This window comes from Mustelus asterias, chromosome 7, assembly GCF_964213995.1.
Source record: "Mustelus asterias chromosome 7, sMusAst1.hap1.1, whole genome shotgun sequence".
Taxonomy (NCBI): domain Eukaryota; kingdom Metazoa; phylum Chordata; class Chondrichthyes; order Carcharhiniformes; family Triakidae; genus Mustelus; species Mustelus asterias.
This window is the reverse complement of record NC_135807.1, coordinates 136,699,436-136,722,483: the sequence shown is the minus strand read 5'-3', so window position 1 is coordinate 136,722,483 and position 23,048 is coordinate 136,699,436. Positions and strand designations below refer to the sequence as shown.

Here is a 23,048-nt window from a genome sequence, read left to right as displayed (position 1 = left end):
GAACAGTTGATCTAGGGTCAATTGTTATTTGTGGAAGAGTTCCAAAGCTCCCTCCATCCAGTGTGTGAAGAGGTTTCCCTATTTTCACGGTGTTCAGGAGAGGAACTGGCTACCTGCTGCGTGGGACTGTCTCTAACTATCATGTCTCAAGCATTATAACTGTGTGCGACACACTACACGGACCCAGCATCTCTTTTCCTGTCTGCTTTTCATATCACCATTTATCTGAGACTGTTCAATGTTTCAGATTTGCTGTGTAAAGGACAATCAGAGCGTTCTCTGTAGATTCAACCTGTGACTGACCCTTATGGTAAAGGGAGGACTCGACGCAGATACTGAATTCTGACCTGCTTTCCAAGAACCAGTGAATTCTCAAGTGGCGAGTTGGAATAAAGGTTCTATTGTAAAGCCTCACCAATCTGTGACTACAATCACACCCTTATCTCAGTTCACTGAACTCGATGCATTTTGCCAAGAGCGGGACTATAATTCTATATAGCTGTATTGTTTTACAGTCCAAAGTCCACTTCTCACTTTTCAACTTGCTAATCCGGTTGTTTAGCTTTTTCCCAATTTCTATCTGTTTAAAAAGCTCGCAGTCTGGTATTTAAACCAGTCTCCAAAGTTCCTTTTGATTATAAACAGTATTGTCCAGTGGTAGGATGTAGGGTTCATGTCAGATGAGTTTCAGACAACAGCTGAGCTGTTAGCTATAGTGGAGTCTGTTTACTGATCATAGACTCAGGATCACATTGCTCAGATATTCGCTGGATAAAAGCAAATTAATGCGGATGCTGGAATCTGAAACCAAAAGAGAAAATGCTGGAAAATCTCAGCAGGTCTGGCAGCATCTGTAAGGAGAGAAAAGAGCTGACGTTTCGAGTCCAGGTGACCCTTTGTCAAAGCTGTCAGCTCTTTACTCTCCTCACAGATGCTGCCAGACTTGCCGAGATTTTCCAGCATTTTCTCTTTTGGGCTCAGCTATTCCCATTGTCCACAATGCCACTAATGGAAGAAGAGAGGTGGTTTCAGTGGGCAGAGTGGGAATGTCACTGGACCTAGTAATTTCAGGTTAATGTTCTTGGGGGCATGGGTTCAAATCTCACCAACTGACGGAATAAATGAAACAAGTCCCCAGTGACAGCCGGGCAGGGTGTGTCAGGATTTCCTCCCTGCACCAATGGACAAGGCGTGACGGAGCATAAATTGGGAGAATGTCCATAAGACCATAAGACATAGGTGCAGAATTAGGCCACTCGGCCCATCGAGTCTGCTCCGCCATTCAATCATGGCTGATATTTTTCTCATCCCCATTCTCCTGCCTTTTCCCCCATAACCCCTGATCCCCTTATTAATCAAGAACCTATCTATCTCTGTCTTAAAGACACTCAATGACCTGGCGTCCACAGCCTTCCGCGGCAAAGAGATCCACAGATTCACCACTCTCTGGCTGAAGAAATTCCTCCTCATCTCTGTTTTAAAGGATCGTCCCTTTAGCCTGAGGTTGTGCCCTCCGGTTCTAGTTTTTCCTACTAGTGGAAACATCCTCTCCACGTCCACTCTATCCAGGCCTCGCAGTATCCTGTAAGTTTCAATAAGACCCCCCCCTCATCCTTCTAAAATCCAACGAGTACAGACCCAGAATCCTCAACCGTTCCTCATACGACAAGCTCTTCATTCCAGGGATCATTCTTGTGAACCTCCTCTGGACCCTTTCCAAGGCCGGCACATCCTTCCTTAGATACAGGGCCCCAAAACTGCTCACAATACTCCAAATGGGGTCTGACCAGAGCCTTATACAGCCTCAAAAGTACATTCCTGCTCTTGTATCCTCGCCCTCTCGATATGAATGCTAACATTGCATTTGCCTTCCTAACTGCCGACTGAAGCTGCATGTTAACCTGTGCGGGTCACTGAAGTCACTTCATTGTCACTTCAGTGTAAATGTCATTGAAGTCTAAGTCAAGGTGAAAGATTTACAAGAGGAAAGTGAATCTAAGATTGGGAATCAGTTAAGGAGGAGTACAATGTACTTGGCACTAAAGTTCAACAGTAATCATTGCTGAACAGCTCTGGGTGGGGCAAGGGCAGTGTAGTTGGACTGTCGTTCGACTAGCAATCCAGGGGGCCAGCTGAATGCTTTGAGGACATGGGTTCAAATCCCACCATGGGCAGCCAGTGGAATTTAAATTCAATTCATAAAGAGTTTGCCATGTAAAGTGAGTCGCAGCAACGGTGACCACGAAACCATTGTTCATGGTGGTAAATGTCCACATGATTCCCAATGTCCTTACCCTGTCTGGCCTACACGTGACTCCAGACCCACAGTAATGTGATTGACTAATGTCACTGCCTGTGTGGAATTTGCACATTCTCCCTGTGTCTGTGTGGGTTTCCCCTGGTTTCCTCCCACACTCCAAAGATTTGCGGGTTAGGTGGATTGGCCATACTAAATTGACCCTTAGTGTCAGGAGGACTAGCTAGCATAAATGTATTGGGATAGGCCTAGGGTGGGATTGTGGTTGGTGCAGACTCGATGGGCCAAATGGCCTCTTTCTGCACTGTAGGATTCTGTGATTCTAGGGGGCAGCACGGGTGGCACAGTGGTTAGCACTGCTGCTTCACAGCGCTAGGGACCCGGGTTCAATTCCCGGCTTGGGTCACTGTGTGGAGTTTGCACATTCTCTGCGCATCTGTGTGGGTTTCCTCCGGGTGCTCCGGAGTTTCCTCCCACAATCCAAAAATGTGCGGGTTAGGTTGATTGGCCATGCTAAGTTGACCCTTAGTGTTAGGGGGAATAGTAGGGTAAATGTGTGGGGTTACGGGGATAGAGCCTGGGTGCTGGCTTGATGGGCCTCCTTCTGCACTGTAGGTATTCGATGACTCTTAACTGTCTTCTGAAAGCCACTCAGTTCAAGGGCAATTGGGGTTGACTGGGTCTTGGCAGTGTGAGCTGTCGCACTCTCACCTCTGGGTCAGAGTGTTGTGGGTTCAGGTACACACTCCTGAGGACTCCGGCTGACAGACAATACAGAACCTTCTCCATTTTGGTGGGTCACAAGACAGGGTCTCCGATAAGCTGATGGGGAAGTTTAATATCTTCAGGAATGATCTTGAAGCTTCCCGAAAGCAGTTCCGCTGTCCTTCTGGGAATCTCCTGCCGTGACTCTGAGTGGACCAGTTACTCCGGCGGTCTGATGGCAGCTGGATGAGCAGCATGTCCCACCCAGGGGAGCTGGTTTGGATCGATTAGCGCCTGGATACTGGGCATATTGGCTTTGGGGAGGACGCTGCTGTTGGATTGTCTTTCTTGCTGCTGGATTTGGAGGATCTTGTGCAGAATCTGCTGATAATCCTTCTCCAGTGCTTAGTGGATCCTGCTGTAGATTGACCAAGTCCCTGTAGCCAATAGGAGTGAGGGGATCCCTGCTGCCCAGTGACCCATGTTCTTAGCCTGAGTTTGAGATCCTGGTCTTCAAATACTCTTTTCCCCAGTTGGTCGAAGAATGAGCTGGCACCTTGAAGATGACACTATAGAATCCTTACAGTGCAAAAAGAGGCCATTTGGCCCATCAGCTTTGTACCGCCTCTCCAAAACAGCATCCCTCCCAGGCCCTCCCCTCCACCCTATCCTTTCGGACTGTGGGAGGAAATTGGAGCACCCGGAGGAAACCCACACAGACACGGGGAGAACGTGCAGACTCCAAACAGGCAATGACCCAAGGTGGGAATCGAACTCGGGTCCCTGGCGCTGTGCAACCAACCCCCCCCCCCCCCACCACCACCCCCCACGCCCCCCCCCCCCCCCCCCCGCCCCACCACCGCCCATGATGAATTTCATCATCTTTTTCTGCCTTCATCCAGAAAAGCTCCCAAACTATGGAAAGGGATTACATTTCCCAGGATCTCTCCAATGGTCGTAATCGACAGGGGAAGGTGTTGGGAGTTGGTTGGAAAAGAAACTTCAATTTCCAGGTGTCCAGTGAAAAGCCTATTTTCCCATTTGCTTTGGAGAAGGAATGGACAGTGGGCGGGATTCTCCGACCTCCTCTCAATGGCAGGAAGCGGCATGCCACTCACTGGTGGTGGCATCCTCTGGTGTGAGAATGTGTGAGCGTGAGAGAGACAATAAGAGAGAGAGTGAGAGAGAGCAAGAGAGAGAGTGAGAGCACGTGAGATGGATGGAGGGAGTGTGAATGCAAGAGAGACCATGAGAGTGAGAGGGAGGGAGTATGGGAGGGAGGGAGTGTGAGAGGGAGGGAGGGAGTGTGAGAGGGAGGGAGGGAGTGTGAGAGAGAGGGAGAGAGAGAGAAAGTGTAGAGGGAGGGAGAGAGAAAATGTAGAGGGAGGGAGAGAGAGAAAGTGTAGAAGGAGGGAGAGAGAGAGAATGTGTGAGAAGGAGGGAGAGAGAGAAAGTGCAGAGGGAGGAAGAGAAAGTGTGAGAGGGAGGGAGAGAAAGAGAGTGTGAGAGAGAGTGAGTGTGTTGTGAGGGAGAGTGTGAGTCAGAGAGAGAGTGTGAGTCAGAGAGAGAGTGTGTGAGACGGAGAGAGAAAGAGAGACTCTTCCTCTCGTATCTAACCAGTCTAAACTCTGGCGCCTTATTCTGATCTTTCCAACAGATAGAAGTTGATGGTCAACATTCCAATGTATCTCTCTCCTTATATGGTCTTTTCCTTTTTAACCGAAGCAGATGCATGGCTTGAATTTTCAGAAAGGTTTTCTGTTTGTCATTTTGTAGTAGCTGGCCCCTTTAAGAATCATGTGACCTGATCACCCAAGGAGCGTGGGGATCTCGGTGCGCGGGTCCCTGTGGACGGAGTGGATCGGAGTGCTGGAAATGAGAACATTGTGAAAGTACTCTGCGTATGTGTGTGTGTAAATAAATCATTATAGTTCTTTCAATACTAACTGGCAGCCGCCAATTCTTGCAATTACTACATATTTACAGTGTTACAGAATAGCGGGCCATGCTTCCTGTGCTCTGAACAAGCTATCCAGTTAGCCCACACCCCCAGCAAGACTAATTTCAGCCATTTATACAATTCCCTTTTGAAAGTTCCCATTGAATCGGCCGCTGCCCTTCTTGGCAGCCTCTTCCAGATCACCAATCAGATCCTTATCTCCCCACAACTCCACCCCATTCTTTTGCCAATTACCTTAAAAATCAGTATCCTTTTGTTACTCCTGCGAGTGGAAACGATTTCTACGTAACTCAGTTTGGGTTCCACCAGCTCCCCTGACCTCATTACAGCCTTGGTTCAAACACGGACATGGCACGGTGGTTAGCACTGCTGCCTCACAGCGCCAGGAGCCTGGGTTCGATTCCTGGCTTGGGTCACTGTCTTTGTGGAGTTTGCACATTCTCCCCGTGTTTGCGTGGGTTTCCTCCGGGTGCTCTGGTTTCCTCCCACAGTCCAAAGATGTGCTGGTTAGGCAGAGTGGACATGCTTAATTAACCCTTAGTGTCCCGAGATGTGCTAGGTTAGAGGGATTAGCAGGATAACTAAGCGGGGATAGGACCCGGATAGGATTGTGGTCGGTGCAGACTCAATGGGCCGAATGGCCTCCTTCTGCACTGTAGGATTTCTATGATTCTATGGACAAAAGAGCTGAACTCCAGAGGTGAGACGAGTGATTGCCCTCGACAGCAAGGCAGCATTCGACCGGGTGTGGCTTCAAGGAGCCCGAGCAAAACTGGGATAACCAGAGAGCCACAAATAATTGGCAAAAGAAGCAGAAGAGAATTAGATTCACTTCACACCAGTTACTGTGATCTGGAAAGTGCCGACTGGAAGGACAATGGAAGCAGATCCAACAGGAACTTCCGAAAAGTAAATTAAATACTAGTAGGGGAAAGTCTTGCAAGGCCAGGGAGAAAGAGCGAGTCAGTCTGATTAATGAAGTGGGTCTTTACAGAGGCAGCGCAGATATTATGGCCTCCTTTGGTGCTGTGTGTTTTGAGAGATTATGTTGGGGATGTGTCTCATTTCGTTTCCACACTGAGGTTGGCTCCTCAATTAACCATCATGTCTTCAAATCTGGAAATGGAGCGACATTTAAATATTGCTCACAGCTGGTGCCATTTGTTAATCGCAATCAAAGACCACGGGGGCTCCGTGTAGCTGAAATAATCTTTTGTTGGACAAAGAAGCAGGACTCATTAGATCACAGGGTTTGATTGGCAGTAATAAAAGGAAGGTAACTTTCCCTTTAAACTCTGCCCCTTTAAAATAAAATCTCATCGTGGATTCAGCTTAAAGAGACACTATCATTGGCAATCACACTCCTTTTGCACAGATTACAAACAACATAAAATGAACATGCAATCTTATGTCTAAAGAATCGCCTGCACTGAGAGAGGCCATTTGGCCCTTTGTAGGTGTACTAGTTTTTTGATTAGCCTACTCACCTGCTCTTGTCCCATCACCCTCCTCGTTCATAGAAGCCCTACACTGCAGAAGGAGGCCATTTGGTCTATCAAGCCTGCATGGACAACAATCCCACCCAGGCCCTATTCCTGTATCCCCATGTATTTACCCGGCTAATCCCCCGACACTAAGCGGCAATTTAGCATGGCCAATCAACCTAACCTGCATATCCTTGGATTGTGGGATTGTGGGTGGCACGGTGGCACAGTGGTTAGCACTGCTGCCTCACAGCGCCAGGGACCCGGGTTTGATTCCCGTGACTGTCTGTGCAGAGTTTGTATGTTCTCCCCGTGTCTGCGTGGATTTCCTCCGGGTGCTCCGGTTTCCTCCCACACTCCAAAGATGTGCTGGTTAGGTGTACTGGGCATGCTAAATTGCCTCTTAGTGTCAGGGGGACTAGCTAGGGTAAATGCAGGGGGTTGTGGGGATAGGGCCTGGGTGGGATTGTGCTCGGTGCAGACTCGATGGGCCGAATGGCCTCCTTCTGCACTGTAGCGTTCTATGATTCTATGAAACCGGAGCACCCGGAGGAAACCCACGCAGACACGGGGAGAACGTGCAAACTCCACACAGACAGGGAATTGAACCCAGGTTCCTGCGCTATGAGGCAGCAATGCTAACACTGTGCCACCCAATTCTCTTTTGAAAGTTCCTATTGAATCTGCTCCCACCAACCTTTCAGAAATCGTCCTCCAGATCTCTTGCTGTGTTTAGGGCGGCACGGTGGCACAGTGGTTAGCACTGCTGCCTCACAGTACCAGGGACCCAGGTTCAATTCCGACCTTGGGTAACTGTCTGTGTGGAGTTTGCACATTCTCCCCGTGTCTGCGTGGGGTTCCTCCGGGTGCTCTGGTTTCCTCCCACTGTCGAAAGATATGCAGGTTAGGTGGATTGACCATGCTAAATTGCCCCTTAGTGATGGGGGATTAGTAGGGCAAATACGTGGGGCTATGGGGATAGGGCCTGGGTGGGATTATTGTTGGAGGTGACTTGATGGGCTGAATGGCCTCATTCTGCACTGTAGGGATTCTATGAATTATTTCCTCTGGTAACCCGTGTCCCTGATCAGTGTCCCTCCAGTTAGCCACCCTCCTGCCACTGGAACTGGTGTTCCAAAGATGTGCGGGTTAGGTGGATTGGCCGTGCTAAATTGCCCCTTAGTGTCAGGGGGACGAGCTAGGGTAAATGCATGGGGTTATGGGGATAGGGCCTAGGTGGGATTGTGGTTGGTGCAGACTCGATGGGCCGAATGGCCTCCTTCTGCACTGTAGGATTCTATGGTGACAGGGCTGACAATGGAAGGTGACCTGTCCACCTTCTCCCATCACAACTCAACAAACCCAACCATTAGAATAAGTGCCGCACCTCTCCTGAATGGACGGCACAAGACAACTCACAACATACGGTTGCTAATGGTATCATTAAGAGGCTGATGGAGAGGGAGCCTCCTCACACTGGTCAGAGACAGGCCTGTTAGATTGACGTCACTGATGTAGAATGGATTTAACACACTCAAGGAGGGGATGGACATTTCACTTGGTTAATGTCACTGGAAGATATCTGCTTGCTTTCCTTCCTTTCTGAAAATGATCTCTTGGCAGCCGTTCAAATACTCATCGTGACGTTGTGTGTTTCTAAAAAGGCACCACTTGGAAGTGTTACATTGAACCACAGCCTCTTTTAGAACAGAAGGAGGCCATTTGGTCCATCCTGTCTGTGCTAGCTCTTTGAAAGCACAATTCAATTCGACTCACACCAATTATCTCCTGACACGTCCTCTGGAAAATGCTTCAATCGTCCCTTCAGGAAGTGCGTTCCAGGTCGTAACACCCCGTGTGCAAAAACATTTCTCCTCATTTCCCCTCTGGAACTTTTGCCAATTATTTGACGTCCAGGAGCTTTGGTAGTGCCGGAGGAAACAGCTTCTCTCTGCATGATATGAGAGCTTCCCATTCCCATTCCAGCAGCAAAACATTCAGACAGTACGGAAAGTGGGAAAAGAAACAGCAGAATCTGGGATTGGGCCAAAGACTAAAGTGGACAAAACTTGTGAATGCTGCGGCTGATGGTGACGGTGCCAACGGTGACGATGACGGTGCCGATGGTGACAGTGCCAACGGTGACGATGACGGTGCCAACGGTGACGATGACGGTGCCGACGGTGCCGGTGCCGATGGCGCCGGTGCCAATGGTGACAGTGCCGACGGTGAGGGTGCTGACGGTGCCGATGGTGATGGTGCCGATGGTGACGGTGCCGATGGTGATGGTGCCGATGGTGACGGTGCCGATGGTGACGGTGCCGTTGGTGATGGTGCCGATGCCGTTGGTGAAGGTGCCGATGGTGACGGTGCCGTTGGTGACGGTGCCGATGGTGACGGTGCCGACGGTGACGGTGCCGATGGTGACGGTGCCGATGGTGACGGTGCCGATGGTGCCGGTGCCGTTGGTGACGGTGCCGTTGGTGACGGTGCCGTTGGTGCCGGTGCCGACGGTGACGGTGCCGACGGTGACTGGACGATTGCCCAGAAAACCTCCCAATCTCCACTGCCAATAGAGTGCGAGTGAGCATGAGTGAGAGATATTGGGCGGGATTTTATGGCCTCACTCGTCCCAAGACTGTAAAATCCCGCCTGAGGTCAATGGACCTTCCCATGGTCCGTCCCTCGCCCGCTCCGATTCCCCTGGCAGGCGGGGCAGCAAAATACCAGCCAGAGAGAGAGCATGTGAGAGAAAGGGAGAGAGAGAGAGAGCGCTCGAGCCCGTGCGAGAGAGGCCGAGAACATGTGCGAGGGAGAGAGAGCACGAGAGAGAGAGAGAGAGAGCGAGCGTGTGTGTGTGTGAGAGAGTGAGTGTGTGAAAGGAAAAGCACTGTGTTAACGGGACAGCAAGCACCAAAAGCACAATCTGGTTCTCAATCAGTTTGTTCAGTAGATGTAGTGGGTGGAATGTTACAATCTCCCCCCACCCCCCCCCCCCCCCAGCCCCCGCCAATGTCAATGGAGTTTTGAGCATCACCGTGTTCATCATTCCCTGCCCCCGTTGCGATGGGCTGTAATGTTCCTCTCAGCGATTCCTGTTTGAAATAATGTAACAAACAGGCAGCAGGTACCCCCGACTCAATCCCAATTCATCACTGAACTGCTTTCCAGCCCTGGCTCAGTGGATAACACTCCGTCTCCGACGCAGAAGATTGCAGGAATAACTACACAATATCGAGATTTGAGTACGGAATCTAGACTGGCACCCCCAGTGCCGTACTGATCGAGTGCTGCACTGTCAGAGGTGCCGTCTTTCAGACAAGATATTGAATCAAGGCTTCCTCTGCCCTTTCAGGCAGATAAAAGAGATCTGATGACGCTGTTTGACTTGCAGAAAGTAAAGCTCTTTGTGCCTTCGCTGAACTAATTACAAAGTAAAGACTTTCTACATTTCCAAAGTAACTTCAATAAAGTACCTCACCGGTTACAAAGCACTTTGGGGTGCCCTGTGCCTGTAAAAGATGCTTTAAAAATGCAAGTTCTTTCTTTATACATAAGAGAGCTAAAGGTAGAAAGGTAAGACAGTCACCAATAAATTTATTCGGGAATTCAGGAGAAACTTCTTTACCCAGAGAGTGGTGAGAACATGGAACTCACTCCCGCAGCAAGTGGTTGAGGTGTATAATATCGGTACATTTAAAAGTTACTTTTTATTCATGCTCGGGATGTGGGTGCCACTGGCTGAGCCAGCATTTATTGCCCATCCCTAATTGCGTCTCAAGAAGGCGGTGGTGAGCTTCCTTCTTGATCCGCTGCAGTCCCTGGGGTGTTAGGGAGGGAGTTCCAGGATTTTGACCCAACGACAGTGAAGGAATGGCAATATATTTCCAAATCAGGATAGTGAGTGGCTTGGAGGAGAACTTAAACTTTATTTATGAGTGTCACAAGTAGGCTTACATTAACACCACAGTGAAGTTACTGTGAAAATCCCCTAGTCGCCACACTCTGGCGCCTGTTCGGGTACACTGAGGGAGAATTTAGCATGGCCAATGCACCCTAACCAGCACGTCTTTCAGACTGTGGGAGGAAACCGGAGCACCCGGAGGAAACCCACGCAGACACGGGGAGAACGTGCGGACTCCGCACAGACAGTGAGCTAAGCCGGGAATTGAACCTGGGTCCCTGGCACTGTGAAGCAGCAGTGCTAACCACTGTGCTACCGTGCCGCCCAACTTGCATAAACAGTTAAGGGAGAAAGGAATAGAAGGGGTGGGTGGAGGGTCTGATGGAGGATCATCCACCTGACACGTTACCTCTGATGCTGCCTGACCTGCTGAGTATTCCCGGTGTCTGCAGTATTTTGTTTTAAGCAGGGTGGGGGGAGCGTGTGTTGAACATGAACATCCAGGCATAGAACAGTTGGTTTCAGTGGCCTGTCTGTCTCTGTGCTGCAAAGTCTGTGTGGTTCACCGCTGTTACTTTATTCACAAGGTCTGCCGTTAGTTAATCTACAATGGTTAACACCAAGAGCACTTTCACTAAAGGGATTAATGTTCAAAATATCCACTGAGTGATGTGATGGAATCTGCTGATATCGGTTTTGGATGCTGGCAATATCAGCTTACAACAGGCGGAAGTATTAATTAAAAGCGTGAGTATTGTTCGGGTAACTCTCACTTAAATCTCTCTCCCTGGCTATTTGCCTTGACAAAATGCAGTGTCATGAAGTGCAGAACCCTTTAAAGAGCCAACTTCCCCTCGCTACAAACAATCAAAATTTCATATCAGTCAATCAATACTTTTATTTATGTGGATTCTTTCACAACCTCCAGTGTCCTAAGGCACTTTACTAAAGTTTTAAAGTTGATTTATTAGTGTCACAAGTAGCCTTACATTGACACTGCAGTGAAGTTACTGTGGAAATCCCCTGGGCGCCTGTTCACTGAGGGGGAATTTAGCACGGCCAATGCACGTAACCAGCACATCTTTCAGACCGCAGGAGGAAACTGGAACGCCCAGAGGAAACCTACACAGACGCGTGGAGAGCGTACAGACTCTGCACAGACAGTGACCCAAGCTGGGAATCGAACCTGGGTCACTGGCGCTGTGAGGCAGCAGTGCTAACCCACTGTGCCACCGTTACTAAGCATTTCTTTTAAAAGTACAGTCACCGGTTTCAATAGGAACCAAAATGTGCACAGCAAGATCCCACAAACAGCAACGAGATTATGGTAATCAGCTAGAAGGGTCTTGGAAGTCACACGGACTCGAAATGTTAACTCTGTTTCTCTCTCCACAGGTGCTGCCGGACCCGCTGAGCTTTCTCCAACGTTTCTTGTTTTTATTTCAGGTTTCCAGCAGTATTTTAACTAGATTTCCGTGCGAGCGTTGATTTGAAGGATAAATATCGGCCTCACTAGCGACCTGTTCCAGGAATTACTAGTCGTGGAAACAGGTAGAAGCACGAGCTTCATCTGCCCCATGTGTCAGCAGACACAGAAAGCGTCTCAGTGATAATCATCGCACAGTGCCCTCACACACCCTGTGATTTCACTCTCAAGAAACATTCCCAAAAGTTGCTGAGGTCAACAAAACTCTGAATGTGAAGCTACAGTTAGTCAGCTATAATAAGTTTCATTATAATGTGTGTACATGACACTGCATGCAAAACACAGGAATGGGTGCAGAAAGGAGTATACAACTCCTTAAAGAATTAACTATCATTATAGTTTGTCTTCAAATAATCTGACACAACAACTGTGAGAATGAAGCTAAAGTCTAACTAACGTGGACACTTGAACCAGATTGACTCGTTTGGCACCGTCCAGATAATCTATTATTCTTGACCTATTAGAATTTTACCGCACATTATTAACCAGTGTTCAATGGTGGGCAGCAATGTCGAGCATTTATTCAAAGAGATTCTGCAACGTTGCTCTCTGCTTGGGAAGGGAACAAAAATTGAAATACTCTCACCCTCCTGTAGCTGAGCGGACTATACACTCAATTGAGCGCAAAGGTGGTCCCACTCCAAAGGCTTGAACATAAAATCCAGGCTCATACTCCCAGTTCGGCATTGAGGGAGTGCCGCACTGTCAGAGGGTCAGTACTGAGGGAGTGCCGCACTGTCAGAGGGTCAGTACTGAGGGAGTGCCGCACTGTCAGAGGGTCAGTACTGAGGGAGTGCTGCACTGTCAGAGGGTCAGTGCTGAGGGAGTGCCGCACTGTCAGAGGGTCAGTGCTGAGGGAGTGCTGCACTGTCAGAGGGTCAGTACTGAGGGAGTGCAGCACTGTCAGAGGGTCAGTACTGAGGGAGTGCCGCACTGTCAGAGGGTCAGTACTGAGGGAGTGCCGCACTGTCAGAGGGTCAGTGCTGAGGAAGTGCTGCACTGTCAGAGGGTCAGTACTGAGGGAGTGTCGCACTGTCAGAGGGTCAGTGCTGAGGGAGTGCTGCACTGTCAGAGGGTCAGTACTGAGGGAGTGCAGCACTGTCAGAGGGTCAGTACTGAGGGAGTGCCGCACTGTCAGAGGGTCAGTACTGAGGGAGTGCCGCACTGTCAGAGGGTCAGTACTGAGGGAGAGCCGCACTGTCAGAGGGTCAGTACTGAGGGAGTGCCGCACTGTCAGAGGGTCAGTGCTGAGGGAGTGCTGCACTGTCAGAGGGTCAGTACTGAGGGAGTGCCGCACTGTCAGAGGGTCAGTACTGAGGGAGTGCTGCACTGTCAGAGGGTCAGTACTGAGGGAGTGCTGCACTGTCAGAGGGTCAGTACTGAGGGAGCGCCGCACTGTCAGAGGGTCACTACTGAGGGAGTGCCGCACTGTCAGAGGGTCAGTACTGAGGGAGTGCCGGACTGTCAGAGGGCCAGTGCTGAGGGAGTGCCGCACTGTCAGAGAGTCAGTGCTGAGGGAGTGCTGCACTGTCAGAGGGTCAGTACTGAGGGAGTGTCGCACTGTCAGAGGGTCAGTGCTGAGGGAGTGCTGCACTGTCAGAGGGTCAGTGCTGAGGGAGCGCCGCACTGTCAGAGGGTCAGTACTGAAGGAGTGCCACACTGTCAGAGAGTCAAAAATGAGGGAGTCCCACAATGTCAGAGGGTCAGTGCTGAGGGAACGCTGCACTGTCAGAGGGTCAGTACTGAGGGAGTGCCGCACTGTCAGAGGGTCAGTACTGAGGGAGTGCCACACTGTCAGAGAGTCAAAAATGAGGGAGTCCCACAATGTCAGAGGGTCAGTGCTGAGGGAGCGCTGCACTGTCAGAGGGTCAGTACTGAGGGAGTGCCGCACTGTCAGAGGGTCAGTACTGAGGGAGTGCCGCACTGTCAGAGGGTCAGTGCTGAGGGAGTGCTGCACTGTCAGAGCGTCAGTTCTGAGGGAGTGCCGCACTGTCAGGGGGTAAGTACTGAGGGAGTGCCACACTGCGAGACGATCAACACTGAGGGAGTGCTGCACTGTCAGAGGTGCTGTGTTTCGGCAGAAGGGAATGTAAAAATCCCCACAATGCTGAAAAGAGTGGGTGCGTTATTCCCCTATCTCCTAAACAATATTCAGCCCTGAATCAACTTCACAAAAACAGATTAATGTGGTCATTCTCTCATTTCCACCTGCAGGAGCTTGCTGTGTAGAAGTTGGCTGCTCTGTTCCAACACTTTTGAAAGTATTACATTCACCGTACAAAGCTTTGTGATACCCTGTGACTGAAAAACGCTACATAAATGCAAATCTTACTCTCTCAGGCATTCTACAATGCGTCTGGGTGCAGTGAAATTTGGCATGTCAGCTACGCCTCTCACCAACTTTTACAGATGCACCATAGAAAGCACTCTTTCTGGTTGTATCACAGCTTGGTATGGCTCCTGCTCTGCCCAAGACCGCAAGGAACTACAAAAGGTTGTGAATGTAGCCCAATCCATCACGCAAACCAGCCTCCCATCCATTGACTCCGTCTACACTTCCCATTGCCTCGGCAAAGCAACCAGTATAATTATGGACCCCACGCACCCCAGACATTCTCTCTTCCACCTTCTTCCGTTGGGAAAAAGATACAAAAGTCTGAGGTCACGTACCAACCGACTCAAGAACAGCTTCTTCCCTGCTGCTGTCAGACTTTTGAATGGACCATTCTCGTATTAAGTTGATCTTTCTCTACGCCTGAGCTATGACTGTAACATTACATTCTGCACCCTCTCGTTTCCTTCTCAATGAACGGTATGCTTTGTCTGTATAGCGTGTCAGAAACAATACTTTTCACTGTATACTAATACCTGTGACAATAATAAATCAAATCAAATCAAATGGTGATCCAGAGTGGGACGTTTTATAAACCTCATTGTAAATAGCTGTCCCCAGCTGACGGAGAGCGCAGTACTGAATCCGTTCAACCAGTCCGACAGACTTTCCAACAATATCTTCCACATGTCAGGAGTCAATACAAAACAAACCTCAAAACTTGCACCAATGATATTTCATTATTTGGAACAACAACCTGCCAGTTCACTTCACAAATAATTAATGGTGAAGATTTAAGCTGGGATTTTAAAAAAAAATGGGAATAAGACACACCTCCACAACCGTGACCTCACCGTCAATTTGGGAGAAATTAAAGAAACGTTGCCTTGGACTGGGCCAGATACTGCTCAGAATGAGGAAGTGCCAACTCACCCTCCAGGAGGACCTCTTTCCCAGCTCTCTTCAGCACTTGCACTGCCTCATCATGTGTCGCATCCCTTAGATCCACTGCGTTCACTGACAAGATGGCATCGCCCACATATAGAGCCTCGGTCTTGTCGGCCGCCAGACCTTTAAAGATCTTCGAGATCAGGATTGGCATCTTATTCTCCTTGCCTCCCTTGATGCTGATTCCCAGGCCCCCGACCTCTTGCTTGAAGGAAAAAAAGAGATGGCGTTACCTTGGTGACCAGGGAAGATCGCAGTGGCGCTCTCCCTAACAGTGCAGCCCTCCAATCCCTGGAATTCCACAGCGCTCCAACATACTCCTGTACATATCCCACTCCAGCTCAACCCTGTTTGGGTTCAAATCGCGGCCTGAGTGCACGATCTAGACTGACATGGACTCACTGAGAGAGTGCTGCACTGTCAGTGGTGTTAAACCAAACCCACTTCAACACTTGTTTTTAGCCCTTGTCCTTTGTATTTATACAGCGCCTTTAAATGTAGCAAAACTTTCCAAGGTGCTTCACTGGAACAATTATTGATGGATGATGTGGGGAGGTGGTGGCATTGACGCAATGTCACTAGATTAGTAATCCAGAGACCTGGTTCAAATCCCACCACCACAGATGGTGAAATTTGAATTCAATAAAAATCTGAAATTAAAAACCTGATGATGACCACGAAACCATTGTCAAATGTTGTAAAAACCTATCTGATTCACTAATGCCCTTTAAAAGGGCAGCAAGTGGCACAGTGGTTAGCACTGCTGCCTCACAGTGCCAGGGACCCGGGTTCAATTTCAGCCTCGGGTCACTGTCTGTGCGGAGTCTGCACATTCTCCCCATGTCTGCGTGGGTTTCCTCCGGGTGTTCCAGTTTCCTCCCACAGTCCAACGGTGTGCAGGTTGGGTGGATTGGCCGTGCTAAACTGCCCCTTAGTGTCCATAGATGTGCAGGTTGGGTGGATTGGCCATACTAAATTGCCCCTTAGTGTCCAAAGATGAGCAAGTTAAGTGAATTGGCCACGTTAAATTGTTCCTTAGTGTACAAAGATGGAAGGTTAGATGCAATAGCCATGAGAAGTGTCTGGGGTTACGGGGTTAGGGCAAAGGGGAGGGCCTGGGTGGGATTCTCTCTTTTGGAGAGTTAGTACAGACTTGATGGGCCGAATGGCCTCTTTCTGTACTGTAGGAGTTCAATGATTTGCCAGTCACACATGGCAATAATAGGGACTGCTGCCCCTAAACCAGGCCAAAGAAGTAGGTTTTTAAAAGAGTGTTTTAGAAGAGGAAAGAGGAACAGAGAGGTTTATAGAGGAAATCGGGAGGTTAGGGTCCTGTGAACAGCCACCAGTGGTGGAGAAATTGTACAGATACAGAAGTGTCTCAAATTAGGGGAGCCTGGAGATGCAGAGTGATTGTAGGGCTGGAGGAGGTCACAGAGAAATGGCTGGGAGAGGCCGGGGAGCTATTGTTGTGTGACAGAGTACAGCAGGACAGTGGAACATTGGCAACAGATTCTGCTCCTCCAACTCAATTCTTGCAAATCTTTTCCAAAAATGCGGTGTGTTATGATTTTGTTATGTGGCTGCAGGAAGAGCATTAATTGAGGCTCTCTCTGATGTTAGGTTATTCCAGATAACATAAAAGCCTCAGAGACCAAGAACAAATAAGCCTCGTTGGCCCCTGAATCGACATTACTTCCAACGTAACCCCGGTCATGAAAACCACAGTGCGCCAATGTACTTCTCAGTGCTTTCAATTCAAAATGTACAACGTCTTTGGAAAATACACGAATGTGCACCCAAACTCTTAAAGCATTAAATGCAGACTTGTAGGAGTTACCCACACACCAGGATTTCATCAACTAGTCTGAAAGAAAACAAGGGGATCCAATGTAGATTCATCAGAAAGTTCTCAGGGTTAACAGAGTTACGATATGAAAACAGATTAGATTGATATTCCCTTGAATAGAGTGATCTGATAGGTGTTTACCATGATTGGTCAGATAGACACAGAAATTTTACAGGAGGAGGCCATTCAGTCCAAAGAACAAAGAACAAAGAACAATACAGCACAGGAACAGGCCCTTCGGCCCTCCAAGCCCGCGCCGCTCCCCGGTCCAGGATTGAATCCTGAATCCAGGATCCCCGCCCAATTTTCCAGCCTATCTACATACCAATATCCTATCCACCGAGCTGTCCCTCACAGCTACGATGCTTTGTTCATTACAACCTATTAACTTACCCCCACCCCCCCATTCCAGACCATGTGATCTCCAGGGAGAGGCGAAAACCCACTGTGTCTGTGCTATCCCAAAAAAGAACTATTTAGCCTAATCCCTCTTCCATCTCCTGGTCTGCAACCTTACAGATTCTCTCTGCTAACCAAAGTAGGGGCTGAATCCTCCTTTTCATAGAATTCCTGCAATGCAGAAGAAGGCCATTTGGCCCATCGAATCTGTACTGACTCTCCCGAGAGAGCGTCTTACCCAAATCCAACACGCCCAGTCCCATTTCCTTACCCCCAAGCATTTACCCTGCTAATCCCCCTAACCTACCTAATCTTTGGACACTAAGGGGCAATTTAGCATGGCCAATCCACCTAACCTACACATCTTTTGACACTAAGTGGCAATTTAGCATGGCTAATCCCCCTAACCTGCACATCTTTGGACACTAAGGGGCAATTTAGCATGGCCAATCCACCTAATCTACACATCTTTTGACGCTAAGGGGCAATTTAGCATGGCTAATCCCCCTAACCTGCACATCTTTGGACACTAAGGGGCAATTTAGCATGGCCAATCCACCTAATCTACACATCTTTTGACATTAAGGGGCAATTTAGCATGGCTAATCCCCCTAATCTGCACATCTTTGGACACTAAGGGGCAATTTAGCATGGCCAATCCACCTAATCTACACATCTTTTGACACTAAGGGGCAATTTAACATGGCCAATCAACCTAACCTGCACATCTTTGGACTGTGGGAGGAAACTGGAGCACCCAGAGGAAACCCACGCAGACACGGGGAGAATGTGCAACACAGACGTGACCCGAGGCTGGAATCAAACCTTGGTCCCTGGCACTGTGAGGCAGCAGAACTAACCACTGTGCCACCGTGCCACCCACTTCTCCTTTAGTGTTGGAAATCTGTATTAAAATAACAAACAACAAATTCGGCAAGTGTACATATGTATTTTAAATTAAAGGGGCAGAATTTTCCAGCTGTGGTGGCTCCAAGACCGGAAAATCCCGCAAGAGGTCAGTGGACCTTTGCATGGTCCGTGTCCTGCCTGCTGCGATTCCTGTGGCAGGCAAGACGGGAAAATTCCACCCAGAGACTTGTAAGAGGGCCTTTATATTGACCAGAATGTGGTTAATGCAGCTCTCCAGCTGCCTAATTTTAAAGTGGGAGTTATCGTGCTGTCAAAAATCCTCCCATCTAAAGTCCTGATGCTGATCTTTGGAAAAAACAAGTTTGGATCTATCCAGAATGGATAATAAAGTAATTACCGTCTGTAACTTTAGGCCTGATTTTATCTGTCTCTCCTGGTGGGGAGGGGGCATTAAAATAATTACCACTCACTCCAGTCCCATTTCCTGTCCTCTGTGTCCTGACAACCTGTCGAGGGTCCTCTGTGAACTGCTGACAGAGTCTGATGTTGTCGATTGGATCTACAATGTAACCCTGGGGCCCAAGTGGGGAGTGTTGACCTCCTCCCTGCCCCTCTCCCCTCCCTCCCAGGGTAATAAAGGAGGTGGCCAGGGAAGTAGTGGATGTGTTCATTGCCATCTTCCAGAATTCTGTAGATTCGGGAACAGACCAGTCAGACTGGAGGGTGACAAAAATGACCCCACTGTTTATAAAAGGGAGGGAGAGAGGAAGCAGGGAATTACAGAGCAGTTAGCCTAACATCAGTAGCAGGGAAAATGCTGGAGTCTATTATAAAGGATGTGATAACAGGACACTTACAAAATATCAACTGAATTAGACAAAGTCAATTTGGATTTATCAAAGGGAAACTATGTTTTTCAAACCTACTGGAGTTTTTGTTTAAAGGACATGTCTATTCTACTAGTTCATAGAATCCATAGAATCCCTACAGTGCAGAAGGAGGCCATTCAGCCCATTGAGTCTGCACCAACCACAATCCCACCCAGGCCCCATTCCCACAACCCCACATATTTACCCTGCTAATCCTCCTGACACTAGGGTCAATTTAGCATGGCCAATCCACCTAACCCGGTGGTGGAGTGTGGGAGGAAACCGGAGCACCCGGAGGAAACCCACGCAGACACGGGGAGAATGTGCAAAGTCCACACAGCTCCACCCAAACTCCACATAGTTAAAGGTGAACCAGTGGATGTGGTGTATTTGGCTTTTCAGAAAGCTTTTGATAAAGTTCCACATAAGAGGTTAGTGTACAAAATTAAAGCACGTGGACTTGGGGTAATACATTGGCATGGACTGAGAATTGGTTAGCAGACAGGAAACAGAGAGTCGGAATAAATGGGTCTTTTTCGAAGTGGCAGGCAGTGACTAGTGGGGTCCCGCAGAGATCAGTGCTTGGGCCCCAGTGATTCACAATATATATCGATGAATTGGTTAAGGGAACCAAAAGTAATTGGTCATTACAGGGTCCCCCCCACACTCTGCCAGCCCTGTAAAGGTGAGGCCTTTTAATAGGGCCCAGTGAATGTATAATCACGCATCAGGCCTTATCCGTATACAAGTTCCTCCTCACACTTAATAAACAGAAGCCACCATTGATTTGCTCAGAATAGCCTGTGATTGGACGTTATGTGAACTACTGTAACTTCCTTTACAATCAACGCCTCCTTGAGACTAGGAGCAGAAATCAGTTAGTGCTGAGATAAATCACGGAACTATTTGTAATAATACATCCAGAAAATTCTTTCACGGAGTTTTTGTTTAAATTGAACGAATTAAAAAATAACAAATTCACTTCCTTGGCGATCATTGAGATATTGGGGGAGGGGCTGTACGTGTTTTCCAACTTTCTTTCCTATATCAGGGTTAGTGAGTGGCTAATGGAGGAAAACCAGAGTTTAATTGGGCTTCTAGTCTTATTTATTAGTGTCATAAGTAGGATTACATTAACACTGCAATGAAGTTACTGTGAAAATCCCTGAGTCGCCACACTCCGGCGCCTGTTCAGATACACTGAGGGAGAATTTAGCATGGCCAATGCACTCTAACCAGCACGTCTTTCAGACTGTGGGAGGAAACTAGAGAACCCAGAGGAAACCCACGCAGACACGGGGAGAATGTGCAGACTCCACACAGACAGTGACCCAAGCTGGGAATCCAAACCGGGTTCCTGGCGCTGTGAGGCAGCAGTGCTGACCACTGTGCCACCCACTTTCATGCTAACAGCACAAGGGTTAATCCCAATTCCAGCTGAGGCAAGGCCATGGTACAGCTAGTCAAACAAATCACTGCACTCTGCTGTGGATTGGTACACACTCACCAAGGGCCTGACTCAAGAAGAAATGTTGCATTAAGTTGATCTTTCTCTACACCCTAGCTATGACTGCAACACTACATTCTGCACCCTCTCCTTTCCTTCACTATGAATGGTATGCTTTGTCGGCGGCACGGTAGCACAGTGGTTAGCACTGCTGCTTCACAGCTCCAGGGTCCCGGGTTCGATTCCCGGCTCGGGTCGCTGTCTGTGTGGAGTTTGCACATTCTCCTCGTGTCTGCGTGGGTTTGCTCCGGTTTCCTCCCACAGTCCAAAGATGTGCGGGTTAGGTTGATTGGCCAGGTTAAAAATTGCCCCTTAGAGTCCTGAGATGCGTAGGTTAGAGGGATTAGCAGGTAAATATGTGGGGGTAGGGCCTGGGTGGGATTGTGGTCGGTGCAGACTCGATGGGCCGAATGGCCTCCTTCTGCACTGTAGGGTTTCTATGATTCTATGTCTGTATGGCGCGCAAGAAACAATACTTTTCACTGTATGTTAATACATGTGACAATAATAAATCAAATCAAAGCTGAAACCCAAAGGCCAGGAGTTGCAATCTGGTCGGACAATAGTTCAGATTCCAGTTTGGAAAAAGAAATCTGGCTGGGAAAGTTGCCGGGAGGTTGGGTTATTGTAAGATCCGAACAGGTTCGCCAATGCCCCTTCTGGGAGGGTTAGGATCTGGTTTGGGAACCTGCCATTCCTTATACTCACCACACCCCCCCCCCCCCCCAACACCCACACACACACACATCTGGACTATACGTGACTCCAGTCCCACACTCAACTGCCCCCTGAAGTGACAGTTCAAGAATGTTGCTCATTGCCACCTTAATGGGGCAAGGATTTAAAAAAAATCTACCAACAGGCAAACCTTCCTATGTTATAGAGAATTGACGTAGTTATTTGTTGAAGCTACTGTGAATGATCTTGGATGTTACAGGCGCTCTATCAAGGCAAGTGGACTTATCAATAGATGTGGAAGTGTCTGTTCTCAGTGGAGGTGATCATTCGGCACTCTGAGGGTTAACTACCCGAGTAGGATTTCCAAATGTGAAGGTTTGTTGGGACACTTGTTTAGCTTTGCCAGAGTCACTCACTACTCTGCACTAAATAAACCAGAGAGAGAACACCTGAACTAACAACAAGCGCAGAAATCAGGCTGCCAATTCAACCCTGGGCAGAGAATGAAAGGTCAGGAGGGGAAGCAGAGTGGCTGTAAATGCAGAAATCATTGTCAGGAATGCGGAAAGGATTCTAATCTGTCCAACCTCACTTTTTTTTGCTTTAACAAGTGCTATCTTTAAAAACGATCTATCCAAGTCCAAAACCTCTTCATAACTTTGATTTTTAAAGCAATGGGAACTTCTGCTCTGTTCAGACATTGAAGATTGTAAAGGGAGAAACAAGTCAGATTTTCAGTGGAAAATCACAGGGACGGAAAGTTTCAGAGTGACAAATGAGGACATTCTCCAGTAATGGCGTGTGGAGTTTGTACCCCTCCCGGATTGACCCTGGGATAGAGAGAGTGACAGCTCTTGTGAAATGTAGTGTGAAATTTACACACACATCCAACTTGCTGCTCGCTACACTAAACAACTGGCTACATCAACGTGTTAAAAGTTTTTACTAAGTAACCATGGAAAAAAACTGACACACACACACAGTTCCAAACTCTGCTACATTGCTGACAGTAGTACCTTGATCACCCGGACGCTTCTCTTCTTGTTGCTGATGGTGTCCGGGACGTGTTCAGGGATCCCGCTGCCTTTGGGACTGCGGGCTCCAGGCTGGGGGCTCCGGGACAGCAGCTGGGGGGATGTCTCCGAGCCTCCTCCGTTGGTCACCCCGTTCCAGGCGGCCGTGTGGCCGGGCTGTTCGCAGCTCAGGATCAGGTTGTCCTGGTTCAGTGTGGCTAACACACGGTGCCAACTGTCCCTGACTAAGACCTCCAGCAGCCCACTCCTCTGTACCCTGCCCACTAACGCCATCTTTGTCACATTCTTAAAATACCAAATGTCCCGAAGTTTCAAAAGTCTCCCAGAGACTGCAGCAGCCTTAGAGAGAAAGAGAGAGCTGGTTCCTGTCTCTCTCTCTCTCTCTCTGTCCTAATGCCAACACATTCTTCTGCTCAATTTGTGTTCGGGGTGGAGCTAAAAGGGACAAGTTAGACAACAAATAAAGGAATATTCTCCACCCACTTTCTGATGTGTGCTGGAGGGAGTGGGTGTGGAGTACACCCCCTGTGGACTATAACAGACAATCTCTAACTCTGCTTTTAAAGTGTGGAGCTACTGGTGTGAATTTCAAATATGAAATTAACTCGGGAAATCCCTGAAATTACAGCGAGCTTGAGAGGGATTCATGGTTGGATTCAGTTCTCCAGACATTTGTGTCCAGAGCACTCAACACCCACCCCCCCCCCCCCCCACTCTAGTGACCAGGGCACCTCCCCCACCCCGCCCCCTACCCATCCCTCCAGTG

The 23,048-nt window shown here is 48.7% G+C and overlaps 1 protein-coding gene across 1 annotated transcript in view; it reads right to left on the bottom strand.

Moving 5' to 3' along the window:
* The window catches only part of sntb1 (syntrophin, basic 1), a 115,370-nt gene extending 92,669 nt beyond the window's left edge, over positions 1-22,701 (bottom strand). The window contains exons 1-2 of the mRNA XM_078216887.1: positions 22,265-22,701; positions 15,062-15,281 (exon numbers count right to left, since the gene is read on the bottom strand). Coding sequence (XP_078073013.1) covers positions 15,062-15,281; positions 22,265-22,555 — 511 coding nt within the window. The 5' untranslated portion in view covers positions 22,556-22,701. The remainder of the gene's footprint in view (positions 1-15,061; positions 15,282-22,264) is intronic.
* Between the last annotated feature and the right edge of the window lie 347 nt (positions 22,702-23,048).